At 43.6% G+C, this 16,604-nt stretch overlaps 2 protein-coding genes across 6 annotated transcripts; one reads left to right on the top strand and one right to left on the bottom strand.

Annotated features, from left to right (window-relative positions):
- Positions 1-1,411: 1,411 nt before the first annotated feature.
- chek2 (checkpoint kinase 2) lies at positions 1,412-10,670 on the bottom strand. 5 transcript variants are annotated; one of them, XM_074670726.1, is made up of 16 exons: positions 10,540-10,670; positions 9,606-9,844; positions 9,075-9,408; positions 8,875-8,999; positions 7,690-7,822; positions 7,522-7,612; positions 7,346-7,442; positions 7,183-7,236; positions 7,033-7,097; positions 6,810-6,909; positions 4,567-4,653; positions 4,318-4,481; positions 2,188-2,303; positions 1,923-2,008; positions 1,763-1,852; positions 1,415-1,657 (listed from the first exon to the last, which is right to left on the bottom strand). In XM_074670726.1, the coding sequence occupies exons 3-16, from the start codon at positions 9,397-9,399 to the stop codon at positions 1,541-1,543; spliced, it is 1,650 nt and encodes a 549-aa protein (XP_074526827.1). In that variant the 5' UTR covers positions 9,400-9,408; positions 9,606-9,844; positions 10,540-10,670; the 3' UTR covers positions 1,415-1,540. The 5 variants fall into 5 exon arrangements, with proteins under 5 accessions (XP_074526824.1, XP_074526823.1, XP_074526825.1 ...); XM_074670723.1 differs by having other exon boundaries at positions 1,412-1,852; positions 9,606-9,912; XM_074670722.1 differs by having other exon boundaries at positions 1,412-1,852.
- Positions 10,671-10,727: 57 nt separating this feature from the next.
- Positions 10,728-16,029, top strand: entr1 (endosome associated trafficking regulator 1). Its single transcript, XM_074671062.1, has 10 exons — positions 10,728-10,894; positions 13,022-13,143; positions 13,219-13,314; positions 13,473-13,570; positions 14,089-14,227; positions 14,489-14,562; positions 14,652-14,763; positions 14,845-14,907; positions 14,983-15,122; positions 15,223-16,029. Exons 1-10 carry the CDS (start codon positions 10,849-10,851, stop codon positions 15,311-15,313), a joined length of 981 nt encoding a protein of 326 aa, XP_074527163.1. The 5' UTR covers positions 10,728-10,848; the 3' UTR covers positions 15,314-16,029.
- Positions 16,030-16,604: the final 575 nt, after the last annotated feature.

Here is a 16,604-nt window from a genome sequence, read left to right as displayed (position 1 = left end):
ACAACCCATAATATGCTCTCTAGCGCCACCTAGGCACACGGAAAACGACCCTAGTGGCCAGTGGGAATGTGGCACAGAGATCAAACTAACGTCAAAATGTTCGTCCCATTCAGACGCAAAAATCATACACTGACACTCTTGACCTATCTCCAACAGGAAGCCAGCAATTTGCCTTTCAAAATAAGATTTTACCACATTTTTACCCGTTCTGCAAAAATGATCTCCTCCGAAACCATAAATGGTATTGGCTTGAAATTTGCTTGCATAACAGACAAGACCCTACTTTACAAAGAAGTTGTTATTTCGGACCCAGTTTTCGAATGACGAGCCCTTAAATATGGAGAAGCCCACAGAAGCCCTCTCAGCTTCTTGCATTTAAATATATGGGATATTCGAATCCAGCCCGCGCAGCCTGCCGCATTTGGGCCTCCAGACAAAAAAGTAAAAGTGACATGGATGGATTCCTCACAAAATTTCCTACAACAATGTATTATTTCTTCAGAGATTTGGTCAAAATTATAGCATCTTTGAGGAGTTGTTTGGAAAACTTACTCTTACTCACTCTTCACTCAGGGCACCAGTTGTGTGATGATGTCACACTCTGATTCCATGCAGCTGGTCACATGACTCACTAAGGGAGGGAAAATGCCTTTTTTTTTCTCAAACACACATCCAGTGGCACAGCCAAATTCAGAGTTTTTTTGCCAATAAAAATGAAAGTATTGAAACACAAGTCAAACGAAGTGAAAAATACAAAAAACTTTAATAGAAACTGTATTTACAACCCTTCAGTAGTGAAAAGTACAGGAGCTGATGGAAAAAATGGATCAGTGACATGTTCAAGCCTCAAAACGTGAAAGAAGATACTCCAACATAAATCTGAGTGATTCTCGAGAAAGAAAAATCGTTTCTATTTTTACGAGGAGACTCTTTTTGGTCCAACAGCACGCAGTGTTAAAGGTTTCGTCTTGTGCACACACTCAGTGTGCAGCTATTTGACTGTACAGCAACAAAGATCCAAGATGTCTCACTCTTAAAAACTTTGGGCACCATGAAAAATATTTATCTAATATTTTCTTTTTTTACCCGTTTCTTGGTGATGTCACTAGGCTTACAAATCAGAGAGGGTAAAATGAAGTAAAATCAGTGATTATCAACCTGTTTATCTGTACATGCTAAAATTCAACAGTGTGTTACTGATAAACATCTTTGTAAGACATTCACCATATACTGAGTTATTCTTTCTTGTGTCTGGAAACATTGATGATTAGCTCAAAGTGAGACATCTTGCTTTTCTCCTATCTCTGTTAAGACGTAGTCCAGAATAAAGGGTTTGCAATCAAAAATGTAAAGAAGAAAAAAAAAATCTGAATTTATCTTTGTGTAATAATCAATAAAATGTGTGACTGTTTTATTTAAAATAATTAGCCTGATGATGAAATAAAAAATTATAAAACAAGCTAACGTGATGACATGAAACTGACCCACTTTAATTGATCCGCAGCAAAAATTCAAGTTTAAGCATCTTATTGGTCCTCGCCTATAGAGATGCAGGGGGCGGAGCCTGTTTTCGTTTCGCCGGCTGCCCCTCCCCTTCCTCGTCTCCTTTTTCTCTGCCTCGTTTCCTCCCCTTGCCTCCTGACGCTGACTCCGCCTCCTGCTCAGGGGGAGGAGTCAGGGTTACATACTCATCAGCTGTGAGAGGGTGAATGTTTGCGATGAGGAAAACAGGAAGTGAATGAATGTGTGAGGACGTAGTTACCATAGCAACAGCAGCAGGAGCAGCGGGAGCAGCAGAAGCCTCATCAGGGGGGTACATGAGCGACTGAGCTGTCTTCAGCATCTCATCATCCTAAACATAAACAACCCATCAACCTGGGACTACATCTCCCATCATGCACCAGTGTGTGAGGTGTTCTGACCTGTAACCACGGGTGCTGCAGAGCCTCCTCTATCGTCATCCTCTTAGACGGATCAACCACTAGAAGCTTCCTCACTACGTCCTTTGCTGTATACACACACACACACACACACACACACACACACACACACACACACACACACACACACACACACACACACACACACACACACACACACACACACACACACACACACACACACACACACACAGTGTTGTAGACGGTGTAGCAGTAACAGCAGTAACAGGTGTTTCTGCTTCTGTACCTTGGTCTGAGATGTTTCTCCACTTGGACGCGACCATGGTGAACTCTCCTCCAATGATCTGCTCCGTTATCGTCTTTGGGCTGAAACTCTCGTGGAACGGAGGATAACCCCCCAGGCTGTAAGACAGGTAGTGAGGGACAGACAGGTAGGCAGGTAGTGAATAATAATAACAATAATACATTTTATTTCTTTTATAAAAAGTTAGTAAGAGGTTAGTGAGAGGTCATTTCAAAGAGACAAAATTTAGGATTTAAGAAGTTTGCTCTTCTTCAAGATTGCTCAGAAAAGTTGACGTGTTACGGGCTGAAAGGAAAAGCTACAAACAGTCGGCGCCAGCGTCCTCCCCAGCGTTTTCTGAGACTTTAGAGTGAGATGGGAGAGAGACACTTAAAGACACAGACAGGTAGACAGAGGTAGAAGAGAAAGACAGATAGATAAGAAAGGTAAAGACAGACAGGTAGAGGGACGAACAAGTAGAAGAGAGACAGACAGGTACAAGCAAACAGGTAGCTGGAAGACAAGTAGAGACATTAAGGAAGAAGAGAGACAGACAGGCACAGAAAAAAAGGAAAAGAGAGGTAGACAGGTAGAAAAAAACAAGTAGCAGAAAGACACCCAGGTAGATATTCAAATAGAAAGCAGAGAGACAGACAGGTAGATAGACACACAGGTACAAGGGAGACAGACACATTCAGACAAAGAGGTAGAAGAGAGACAGACAGGTAGGAACAAAAAAGAAGAAGAGAAACAGACTGGTAGATAGACAAACAGGAAGAAGAGAGATAGACAGGTAGAGAGACAAATATGTAAAAGAGAGACAGACAGGTACAAACAAACAGGAGGCAGAAAGACAGGTAGAAGGGAGAAAGACAGGTTGATAGACACAAGTAAAGAGAGACAGACAGGTTCAGGCAAAGAAAAGAGGAGAGACAGACAGGTAAACACAAACAAGTAGCAGATAGACAGCTGAAAGACAAAAAGGAAGGAAAGAGACAGACAGGTACAGAAAAAAGTAGAAGAGACAGACAGGTAGAAATTCAAACACAAAGAAGAGAGACAGACAGGCAGAGGGACAAACAGGTAGGAGGCAAAAAGACAAGGACATAGACAGACATGTGGAAGAGAGAGAGACAGGTACATGGGTAGAAAGACAGGCAGAGGGACTAACAGGTAAAAGGAAGACAGACAGGTAGAAGCAAGCAGGTAGAAAAGAGACAGACAGGTACATAAACAGGAAGCAGAGAGACAAAAATGTTAAAGAGAGACAGACAGGCTGAAAGAAAAACATGTAGTAGATTGACAGACAGGTAGAGTCAAACATGTAAAAGAGAGACAGACAGGTACAAACAAACAGGGGGCAGAAAGACGGGCAGAAGGGTGAAAGACAGGTCAATAGACACAAGTAAGAGAGACAGACAGGTTCAGACAAAGAGGCAGAGGAGAGACAGACAGGTACAAACAAACAGGTAGCAGATAGACAGCTAGAGACAAAAAGGAAGAAGAGAGACAGATAGGTACAGAAAAAAGTAGAAGAGACAGACAGGTAGGAAAAAACAAGAGGCAAAGAGACAGACAGGTAGAAATTTAAACAGGTAGAAGGCAAAAAGACAGGTAGGTAGACACAGACACAGGTGAGGAGAGACAGACAGGTTCAGACAAAGAGGTAGAAGAGAGATAGACAGGTAGGAACAAAAAAGTAGTGGAGAAACAGACAGGTAGATAGACAAACAGGTAATAGGGAGACAGACAGGTAAAAGGACAAAGAGGTAGAAGAAAGATAGACAGAGACAACAGGTAGAAGAGAGATAGACAGGTAGAAACAAAAGGTAGAAGAAAGATAGACAGATAGAAACAACAGGTAGAAGAGAGATAGACAGGTAGTAATAACAGGTAACAGAGAGACAGACAAGTAGAGAGACAGGTAGAAGAGGGAGTTAGAGACAGGTAGAGACACAAACAGGTCAAAGGGGAGACAGATTGGGAGAGACAGGTGGAAGAGAGAGACAGACAGACTGACACTTGGAGAGACAGACAGGTGGGGGGGTGGACCAGAGGTGAAGACAAAGACAGGTCCTGACATGTCAGCCACAGAGAGAGGGTGAGACAGGTTCTCTGGATCAGCATGCCTACCAGACGAAGAGCAGGACGCCGAGGCTCCACGCGTCCACGTCCAGACCGTACCCCGTGGTGGAGGCCTGGGTGAAGACCTCAGGGGCCAGGTAGGAGGGGGTCCCACACAGAGTCCTCATCAACATGGCCTCTTCCAGGATCCTGGACTGGTTAAAGTCCGTCACCTGACACACACATATAAACACACATGAACACACACAGACTGGGGTTCCATACAGGTGAGGGTGATGATGATGAAGGCGTATGTACCTTTATGAGACAGATGTCATCGTTTGAGGACAGGAGGATGTTCTCTGGTTTCAGGTCTCTGTGGATGATCCCGTTACTGTGAAGATACTGTACACACACACACACACACACACACACACACACACACACACACACACACACACACACACACACACACACACACACACACACACACACACACACACACACACACACACACACACACACACAGCAGATTAACACATGCAGCAGCAGGGGCGGAGTGGGACTCATTTCCAGCCCTGGAGTTTCATACCTCAGACCGGCCCACTTTATATCATGATCTATTGTATTAAGATAATGTAATTATAACTTTACATGTTAAGAGCGCTGATTAGAAAAAAAAAAGTATATCCTGTGACTGAGGGTGAGCAAAGTAGTCAAAACTATCCACAGACTCATCTCCAAGCTGCATTTTATCCAACATCTTGCCTTGCCAGTTTAATCGCCACCCTCTGCTGTTTCAAACTGCGAGCCCGTTTACGTTTTATTTTTTTAAAAAAGATGCTATTTTTGCGCATTTGAAGCGCCATTTTCCAGCGCTTTCCTATTTTTATTTCTAAGCTTCTCCGCGTCACCCTTGCTCTTTTGATCCATCTGGCTGCCAGTAGCTATAAGCTGGCTCATTGCACAGACTCCAACAGGCAGAGCTAATTGTTTTAAGCCTGCACGGACGTGCTGTTACGTACGGAAGCGTATTGCATTCACTTGAAGAAAAAAAAAACAAGTCAGGTTTTTCAGAGTAATTTATTCTTCGGTTTGTTTTTTGTGGTAATTCATTTTGTTTTTCTGATTAATATTTTTTATTGGTTTGTTTTTTGTTATATTTTTTTCTGTTTTTATGAATAATTTTTTTTTGGTTATTAATTTTGTTTTTCTGATTAATATTTTTTTATTGGTTTGTTTTTTGTTATATTTTTTTCTGTTTTTATGAATAATTTTTTTTTGGTTATTAATTTTGTTTTTCTGATTAATATTTTTTTATTGGTTTGTTTTCTTATAATTTTTTCTGTTTTTCGTGGTAATTTTTTCCTCCTGGTTTTAGGATTAATTTTTTTTCCTGAAGTATCAAGCTGCTTCGAAATCCCGCGAGAACCTCTAACCTGAAAAGGCGACTCCTGTGGATGTGTGGTGGCTCCTGTGTCCCGCACATAGGCTATATGCCTTATCCTTAGTTTTCTACCGGTCCGTACCGGGTCAATAAAAGTAAGGTATTAGCCACACACAGGGTATGAAACCCTTGTTATGTTTTCGACTTTATCCTTATATTTTATATAAGCCTATTGTTCAATGTAATACTTAAGGAATAGACAAAGATAGGGCATTGAAAAATGCATTGCTTCTGCACTGGAAAGCCGGTACAAAGTTAAGGATAAGGCATATATGTGCCGGACAGGATCTCTGATCCGTGCAGGACACAGGAGCCACCACACATCCACGGGAGTCGTCTGCAGGTTGGAGGTTCTCACGGGATTTCGAAGTAGCTCGATACCTCAGGAAAAAAAATTACTCCTAAAAACAGGAGGAAAAAAATTACTTATAAAAACAGAAAAAAATACAACAAAAAACAAACCAATAAAAAAATATTAATCAGAAAAACAAAATTAATTACCACAAAAAAAATTACTCATAAAAACAGAAATAATTATAACAAAAAACAAACCAATAAAAAAATATTAATCAGAAAAACAAAACTTATTACCACAAAAAAAATTACTCATAAAAACAGAAATAATTATAACAAAAAACAAACCAATAAAAAAATATTAATCAGAAAAACAAAACTTATTACCACAAAAAATTACTCATAAAAACAGAAATAATTATAACAAAAAACAAACCAATCAAAAATATTAATCAGAAAAACAAAATTAATTAAACAAACTGAAGAATAAATTACTCTGAAAAACCTGAGTTGTTTTTTTTTCTTCAAGTGAATGCAATACGCCTCCGTAGTTACGTCAGGATGCATCTGAGAAAAAAAAAAAAAAGCTGCCGATGGAGACGGCCCACAGGGACAGCGGTAATAGCATGTAGGTAATACTCATCCAGGGCCACGAATGAACACCAAACTAAAAAAATTGTAAAAATATTAAAAAATGTTTATTTCTACCGGCCCTCGCGGCCCAAACTTCAGGCCGGCCCACCGGGAATTGTCCCGGTCCTCCCGCTTAGCCACTCCGGGTATGTGCAGCAGCCTCTACAGCAGTCGTGTCTCGTCTCACCTGGACGGCTTTCAGCATCTGGTAGAAGTAGAGTTTGGCCACCGGCTCTTTGAGCTGCTGCTGAGATTTGACTCTCTGAAATAACTCCCCCCCTTCCATCCTAACACACAGACAGGTGGACAGGCAGACAGGTGAGGAGACAGACAGGTAGACGTATAAATGCTTTGGCTTATCTCTTTGCTTTCCAACCAGAACAATCTCCCTCTCTAAACCCTTCACTCACAGCTCCAACACGATGAAGTAACTGTCGTCGTTCTGGTAAAAGTCGACTGTTTTGATGAGGCACGGCTGCAGGAGACGACGTAAACACAGGTTACACTTCAAACACAGCCACAGAAGATCTTTGAAGATATTCCTCTTTGACGTCACTCACATGATCGACCCGCTGCAGAATCTCGATTTCTGTTTTTGCGTTTCGTGTCGCGGTCTGTCATTGGACAAAACACATCACATGATCACTCATGTACCCGTCATTAGCACCAGAAGCATCCATCATCAGCTCATCAACCAATCAGAGAGCAGATCGGATGACTCACCCCTTCTGACTGAAAGTTTTTCTTGTTGATTATTTTCACCGCATACTTTTTGCAGGTGGATCTCTCAAAGGCCAGTTTGACTTCACCACACACTCCTCTGAAACACACACAACCCGGGGTCAGACACTGGGACACAGGAAGTGACATCACAGCAGAGCAAACAGAGTCAAACTCACGTGCCGATCTGCCGCGTGAGCACGTATTTCTCCTGCAGCTCCTGTGGTAAACTGGACTGGTTGTCGGACATCAGGTCGATGTAGACGAAGACTGCAGAGAGACAGACAGGTAAACACAGGTGAGACAGGTTAATCAGAGCTGAGGAGTGGTACCTGGCGTCCTCTCACCTCTGTTTCGCTGTTCGGACAGAGCCAGCACCGAGTTGTTGACCAGAGGAAGCTTCTTGTCTTTTCCAACCAGGATCCCGTCCACAAACGTCCCGTTGTTGCTGTAGTCCGTCACAAACACCTCTTTGCCGTCCTGAGACGCAGTCACACACAGACACACACAGACAACAGGCAGATGACACGCAGACACCACACAGACAACACGCAGAAACATATACAACATGCAGATACACACAGACAACAATCATACACACCAAAACACACAGACACAGGCAGAAAACAGAAAGATACAAGCAGACAACACGCGGAAACAGGCAGACAACGCAGACAACGCAGACAACAAACAGACAACACATAGACACACAGACAACAAACAGAAAACACACAGAAACAGGCAGAAAATATGCAGACACAAGCAGAAAACGCACAGAAACAGGCAGACAACACACAGACAACACACAGACACACACAGCCAACACACAAAAACAGGCAGACAACATGCAGACACACACAGAAACAGGCAGACAACAGGCAGATGACACGCAGACACCACACAGACAACATGCAGACACAAGCAGACAATATGCAGAAACAGGCAGACAACACACAGAAAAACAGGCAGAAAACATGCAGACACACACAGACAATACACAAAATCAGGCAGACATCATGCAGACACACAGAAACAGGCAGACAACACGCAGACAAATGCGGACAACACATAGAAAAACAGGCAGATAACATGCAAATGACACACAGACAACACACAGAAACAGGCAGACAACACACAGACACATGCAGACAACAAACAGAAAAACAGGCAGAAAACATGCAGACACACACAGACAACACACAAAAACAGTAAGACAACATCCAGACACATACAGAAACAGGCAGACAACACGCAGACACATACAGACAACACACAGACAACACACAGAAAAACAGGCAGACAATATGCAGAAACAGGCAGACAACACATAGAAACAGGCAGACAACATGTAGAAACAGGCAGACCACATATAGAAAAACAGGCAGAAAACATGCAGACAACATGCAGAAATGTATGTAGATACACGCAGAAACACGCAGACAACACACAGAAACAGGCAGACAACACGTTAAAACCCAAGATGGTCATAAATCTGTCATAAATCAGCTGATCAGGGAATCACGAGGTCTCACTCTGTAGATCCTAAAATGCTTTTTGCTGTAGATTCTGAACTTTTTGGATGTTAAGTCATTTGGATCTCCCAGAACATAGTCACACTTTGGGTCCCGTCCAAACAGGTACTGGTCCTCCACGCAGTCTGTAAACAAGCAAACAAACAACATGGAGCTGTTGTGGTAAAATGGAGACACTTGGAGGTCTTTAGTGGACTCACCTTGGCTCCTGAAGCCTCGGGCCATAGGCAGCAGGCGGCCCCAGGGTTGCAGTTCTGGCTCCTCCGGGACGGACGCCAGAGTAACAGGGATGGTGTCAAGGCTGCTCAGCGTCCCTGAGCCGCTGGACGACTGGCTACCAGAGGTAGGCCCGCTGGAGGAACTGGAACCAGTCTGGGACTGGGACTTGGATTGGGATGGGGACTGGGTTGACTGGGTTGACTGGGCCTGGGATGGGGACAGAGTGGACTGCGTGGCCTGGGCTTGGGACGGGGACAGGGAGGCAGACTGGGGCTGGTCTCCCTCAAGGGACATCTCTTTAGACATCGTCGAGCACTGAAAGATAAGATCAGACTGGTCTCACTGGGAACCTAAAGACATTTCATCATGAATGTGTATTTATTGTTTATTTTGGTGGATGAACTTTAAAACACAAATTTCAAAGTAGAAAAAAGAAGGTACACAAAATCCAAGTCTTTAAATTAATGAAATAATTCTAAATCATTTTCAACTTAGGAAATATCAAAACCCACCGGGAGGAGACCCCGGGGCAGACCCAGGACACTCTGGGGAGACTACGTCTCTCGGCTGGCCTGGGAACGTCTCGGGATCCCCCAGGAAGAGCTGGATGAAGTGGCAAGGGAGAGGGAAGTCTGGGCTTCCCTGCTCGGGCTGCTGTCCTGCGACCCGACTCTGGATAAGCGGCAGAAGATGGATGGATGGAAATATCAAAACCAAAGTGTAAACAGTACTCGAAATCACTCGTAATGTGCTAAATGAAGAAAAGAAAAATAATAATCAAAACAAAAATGAACCAACAAAGAGGATGTCTCTCCCAACCTATAAATAAATATCCAATAAAATCACACCTACCAGGAAAAAAATGACACAGACAAGGAAAACTTCCAGAGAGGTTGCCATAAAACAAATCTAAGCACTAGTTTTTATGTTCTTGCCTCACGTTCTGATACTTGCCCGCCAGAGGCTTGATATTAAGCTCCCCGCCAAAGTAGGTTTGGTAACTGTACAATTTAATACAACTTCATTTTTTTACATTTAATAACAAAACACAGAAGTAAAGGACACGTCTGTCAATTATCTTAACCGTGACTCTTTAATTCGGCATAAACAAAATTTACATTTGAGAGCAACTTTTCCTGAGAGATCAAAATAAATCACCAGTCTCCTCTTGAAGGGACCGTCTTAGCGGGCGGACGCAGCAACATCAATTCACCACTTTTTAAATGGAGTTTGGTGAATGAGGATGTTTGGTTTTAGGGTGACTTACAGAGTTAGAAACGGGTCAGAAACAGGTTCGGAATTGGGATTACAAATCCTGCCCTCCATCTAGTAAATCATGGTGATATTATGATTAGTGATGTGGACGTAAGAGATGCATATTGCAATAGTAATCCCGCCATAAAGGGGACTGAGAGTCATTTAGACCGTCCTGAAACAGACACTCACCGGAGCAGACCCTCTCCTGGTCCCTACACGGAAACAAACCGATCTGCAGCAGAAAAGTATGACACATGTGGTCCACTTTCACCGGGATCGCAGAGGAAACGTTTGCCGGATTTTTTCCGCCTGCGTCACCTGACCACACCAGCCAATGAGCGCGTAACAGACTGGTCACGTGCTTTTGTAGCTGTACGGAAGGCTTCCGGGTCTGCAGCAGAAACGGGACCCCCCTAAAGAGGACACGATGATCGATCGTGATCAATAACTGACTGATGACCGAGGATAACCTGTATACCCGTGTACCTGTGTGACGTCATGTCCAAACAGAAGAGTGCAGCGAAGACTCTGATCATCACAGACGGTCAGTCCAGGTTCAGCCTCAGTGTTTTTCTGGTTGTTTTTCTGTTTGGTCTGTTGTTTTTGGAGCTGTTGAGAATCACTGCCCCTCTTTTTACAGAGGCAGCTTCTTTTATTTCTTTATTTTCTCATTTTTTCATCATTTCTCCATCAAACTACCCCCTGTTTACCGTCTGACCACCATCAAACAACAGACTGAAGCTCTCTGTGATGTCCAAACTTCTGACTGAGGTGTCTCACTAAGGGGGGGCTGAAAAAGGCCTATGTGTGGTGGTGCTAACATTTCATGATGCAAAAAACTTTAAAGACACTTTGAAGGTGAAGACTCTACATCTGAAATAGTCTCACCTGTATGGAGACCCCTTTACAGCAACTGGTGTTCTGAAGTAAAGAGTGACCGTGTTAAATGGAGACCTCCAGCTGAGCGTCTCAGTGATTGGTGGCTGACAGTCTCCAGTTAACGGGGTCACACTTTACACTGAAACACCAACGGAATCTGCAGCTGTGTTATTAAATGAGTTTTCTTTGTCCACGATTCGATACGATTTCCGATACTGGCTTAACGATGCGATTTTTCTCATGTTTTTTTTTTTTAACAGGATGAGCTTGCAGACAAATATGATTGAGAAAAATTATTTACATTATTTCTACAACTGCAAAACACAAACCATGAAGTGAGTGCAAAAAAAAAAAAAAAAAAAAAAACCACACACACACACACACACACACACACACACACACACACACACACACACACACTTATTTTTTAATGTATAAAAACTACAAAATATATTTTCTGTTATTTTATAAAAAAATTAAAGAGAATTCTCTTTTTAATTATCTGAGGCAAAAAAGTGCCAGTGAAATTCTGTTTTATCTTGAATAACAAGAAATCAATTAAAAACATTTTAAGCAAATCTCACATCAAAATAACTAAATGGATAATACAAATAAATAAAATCGCCTCAAACAAACAATCTCAGGTTTGCAGCTCTCTCTTCTTTGTCTGTTTCTTGTAATTTTTTCGTCTCTTTTTTCGTAATCTTTGTATTTGGAGTGGATCATTACTTTGTTTGGCTCAGTTTTTGGTCATGGACAACTAACTGGTTTTGTCTTCAGTAATATTTTTACTAGTTTTGCTCCTGTGTTTGTCTGGAGATCCTACATGTAACCATGGCTGCATTGTTTACATGTGAAATCAGCTGTTAGCAGCCTGTAGCATGTCAATGCTAACTGGTGCAAGGCCGGATGTTTCCCCACAAGGTGAGGAGAAGGAGGTGAGGACAACGTGCTGGTTCTCAGGTGTGAGTTAAGAAGTGACGACATGGACCTGTCCTTCCATCCATCGTTATTGGGAACGTAAGATCTATCTCCAATACGATGGACGAGCTAGCTGTGCTAACCCAGCAACAGAGGGAATACCAGAGGGCAGAGTAGCATCATGCTATTTACAGACATGGCTAACAGAGCTAACATCAGACACCAAGGCCACATTGGAAGAACTTCACCTGCTGTGAGCAGACAGGATCCAGGAGACAGAGACTGAACAGACTGCTGAAGAAGCTCAGTCCTGGACCCTGTGGAGGTGGAGGCTGGCTGACTGGACAATGATGGACAAGCTGTCAGCATCTATTTTCTTATGGAGCTTTTTACACTTTGTATACACTTTCTTAATTGTTTTCTTGATTGCTGCTGTGACTTCAATTTCCTTGTACTTGTTACAATGACAATAAAGTTCTTTTCTATTCTATTCTATAGTCAACAGGAAGAGGTGAGACCATGAACTTTTTAAAGTGTTGGACTTTCTTCCAGTGGTTGATTTGTCGTGTGTGATCTAATCACAGTTAATCCTCTTTATTACGAGGTTTTGATCAGTCGGGTTCAGGTTTTAACACAGCTGAGTGACCAGAGAGAAAAATGTGAAACAGAGAGGAAGTTAGAGGCTCCATGGTGGAGATCTTCAGGTGAGCCTCAGAACAAAGACAGAATCTGTGACCGTCAGACCTTCAGGCGTCTCACGGAGCAACAACCACAGAGTTTAAAGCACCTCCTCTGTTTGCGCTGTCTGACCTGTGATATTACGACGCCCCCTGCTGTTCAACTCTGGTAACAGCTCCTCTTCTCTCAGCAGATGAGGAGGTGGATACAGAGGAGCTGAACCCATTCTCCTTCAAAGAGTTTCTTCGATGGAAGAACCAGGATCCAGATGAGGACCAGAACCAACACCTGGACAACGAGCGGACGCAGAGCAAGGTGCTAAACCTGCTGAGTCTGAAACCACAGAAGAAAAAAAAGAAGAGACTCTGTTTTGACTCTCTTTGTCTTCAGTCCACAGGCTACGAGAGGCTGTTTGACGTGGGGAACGTGACCTTCGACCCCGAGGTCAGGAGCTGTTTCTTCTCAGAGCCCTCCCTGGTCCCTCGGGTACGGTGACATCACCTTTCAGACGCTTTTCTTTGACCATAAATAATCTCAAGTTTCAAACCATCATGTCGCTGTGAAAGACACTGGTGTGTGATGTTTTTTTCTCTTTTTATCCTCACACATGTGAGAAATCGTCAACTGTCTCTTTGTCCAATCAGGATGAGGAGGAGGAATGGGGGCGGAGCTTCCAGTCTGGTATAGACAGCACCTCCTCACTCTGCACAGAGGAGGAGGAAGACGATGAGGAGGAGACAAGGTGAGTGATGGCTGCAGGGCCTGGGGTTAGGAGTTTGTCCTTTGACTAACAGCTTCCTTTGACGATTTTAAAGAGGGGGTGTCCTGCTTTAAAGAGGGGGTACTTTGCTTTCCCATATTTTAATTGTGGATATTAAGTAGGAATGCTTGATGTTTATACTGAGCGTGTGCAGATCCATTAGAGTGGTGGTATATGGGCCCATAATTGTGCCCCCTCACAGGCCTCCAGAGGGCTGACCAATCAGAGGGAAGGGGGAAATCTTAAAGAGACAGCGGCAAATCAAAGTGTCTCAGACAAGGGTTTTCTTAAACACCAGCTGGACAAAAAAAAAGGATTTATTTGGGCTGTTAATGATGTTAAGATACTACAGAGAGACAAAAATAAGTCTTTCAAAAAGGCTCAATACCCCCTCTTTAAAGCACTTTTCACATTTGAAAACATTTGCTTTAACTATACTGCTGCAGGAAAAAGACCTTGGATAGAGTAAATAAATTAATCAACTGTAATGAATGAACCAGGTTCTCCTCCAAACCTGACGTCCAGCAGAAAGGAGGAGGAGGAGGAGGAGAGAACTACGAAGGAGACGATGAGACCTCCATTGCTGAGCCGGCGACCTCCTGCAGGAGGAAGAGCGGGAGGCTGAGCCAGATACAGCAGGTAACAGTCACATTTCATGGGTTTATTTGGTTTTTCTCTTTCTGTTGTTTCTTCTTCTGCTGAGAGTCGAGGGTGAGTTTTAAATCATTTTCTAGTGTTGACCAGCAGATGGCAGCACAGCGCGTTCTGCAAAACAACAGGAGAGAAACTAAACTTACACTAGAGCTAAAATATACCCTCAGACCAGGACTGGACTGGTCCTGGGTCGTGTTAAAGCCAGTCCTCTGAAGTACCCTAAACCAGCCTCTCTGTGTGTCTCAGCTGAAGGAGGAGAACCTGTCCCTGAGGAGGACCATCAAGGAGCTCCAGAAGAAATCTGAGGCCAACGACCGCAGGTGAGAAGCAGCCAATCACACGACAGCACAGACCGTGCTCATCAGAGAGTTTACCCATCATGCCTCTGTGCCGCTGTCCTCTCTGTCAGGGTGCTGGAGCTGTCGGAGGAGCTGCTCCAGAGGAGGCGACGGGAGGAGCGGGAGGCTCAGGATCTGGAGAGCATGGTTCACTCTGTGGAGCAGAACCTGCATCTGATGACGGTACCGTTCACAGAGACAGAGGCGTGTGTGTGTGTTAAAGCCTGGGCTGATGCAGTGTGTGTGTGTGTGTGTGTGTTGCAGAAGCGAGCAGTGAAAGCAGAGAGCAGTGTTTCCAAACTGAAGGCCGAGCTGCAGCAGCTGCAGGTGAAACACACTCGAGGATTGAAGCTCCTCTCAGACAGACGGGCAGAAATAACCACGTCTCTCTGGTTGTTTCAGGCCGAGGCTGAGTCTCTGCGCTCAGAGAACGACAGTCTGAAGGCGGCAGAGTCAGAGGTCGTCATGACGATGAGACACAACGCACAGGTGGCGTCTGAGTACCTGAACAAGACGGCGACCCACGCCCACTCCTCCATCCGGTCAGTATCTGTGTGAACACATCCAGCAGTCACAGTCTGAATGTGTGTGTGTGTGTGTGTGTGTTCTGACTTCTCTCTCCATCTGTGTGTGTGCGTGCAGTCAGCTGCTGGGCGAAGCAGAGACCCTCCACCTGGTCTCTCAGCTGCTCCAGTCCATCGATAAGATCTCCCACATCCAGTCAGAGTCCTGAAGAGGATCCCCTCAGACCTCCTGGTTTTTAGAGACATGAGAACAAACTGTGAGGTCAGTCCTCAGCCTCCTCCATTCCTTTCCTCGTCTCCTCTCATGGCATCCTCCCACCTCCTAGGAAGTGAGGAGGAGACCTGAGGAGAGAGGAGACCAACAGACGTCAGTGCTTCCTGCTCAGTTTAAACAGCTGTAAATGAAACGCGAGGTTTGGCTCATCTGCTTCTTCGGCCCGTCGTTATATTTTTGTACACGTGAGTTTGAAGATGAAGAGGTGAAAGTGGGAGAAGAGCAGCAGCTCACATGTTGTGTTTTCTAACAGCTTCTTTTCTATCATGTCAGATCCTTTGAGGAGGTTTTCCTTGTTAAATATTTTTGTGGATATATTCTAGCTGCCAAAGTTTGTGATCTACGTCATCTCATTGAGCTCTCAGACGTCTGCAGCAGTCTCTGCTTTTTGCTCCAGCTCTGAATCTCACAGTGGTCCTCATTCACAATAAACCAAGAATATATCAGAGTGAGTATGAATAAGTATGGGTGTTTAATACCCCCTTTTTTCAGACTGATACCAGTGTGAGTACTCCTCCTTGAGCCCTCACGGATGGCGACTACCAATACCACTAGTCCTTTTGACACATAAAATTTCAATTAACAGTGACAGATTATTTCTAATAAGGACAGCGCTGTCACTCTGCTGTTAAGTTCAAAATGAAACACATTTTTAAAAAAAATCTCTGAATTGAGAATTTGTTTTTGATAAATCAACAAAAGTGCACAAAAATTTAAGAAAAAACAACCAAAAACTGGCAGAGTTTTAGTAATTTTTTAAATAAACTGAAGTGCAAAATAAAACATTTTAACTGTTAACTCTCCCTGGTTCATTCATGTTGTCTGAACAGGACCTGGTGTGGTGCACATTTGCCGTGGTGTCGAACTGCAGCAGTGTAGCACCAACTAGTGGCGAGGAGGACTTACTCAAAGATTATTTTGCTTTTAATCGGCTGCTGGTATCGATACTTGGCCCACCCCTAAAGAATACCAGGGGTGTTCGATACCCCCTTTTTTCAGACCGTTACCAGTAAAAGTACTCCTTCTTGAGCACTCATCAATACCAAGTACCGATACGACTAATACTTTTGATTCATAAAAATTTAAATTCAGATTATCTTGACCAGACATCACAGTCACTCTGACATTAAGTCCAAAATAAAACAGATTAACTGTTGACTCTCCCTGGTTCATTCATGTAGTCTGAACAGGGCCTAACGCACATTTACTGTGATGTCGAACCCCAG

The sequence above is a fragment of the Halichoeres trimaculatus genome, unplaced genomic scaffold (assembly GCF_033239565.1).
Source record: "Halichoeres trimaculatus isolate MK-OKI-2021-1 unplaced genomic scaffold, fHalTri1.1 fHalTri1_scaffold_5, whole genome shotgun sequence".
In the NCBI taxonomy this organism is placed as follows: Eukaryota; Metazoa; Chordata; class Actinopteri; order Labriformes; family Labridae; genus Halichoeres; species Halichoeres trimaculatus.
This window is presented reverse-complemented; position numbering and strand designations above follow the sequence as displayed.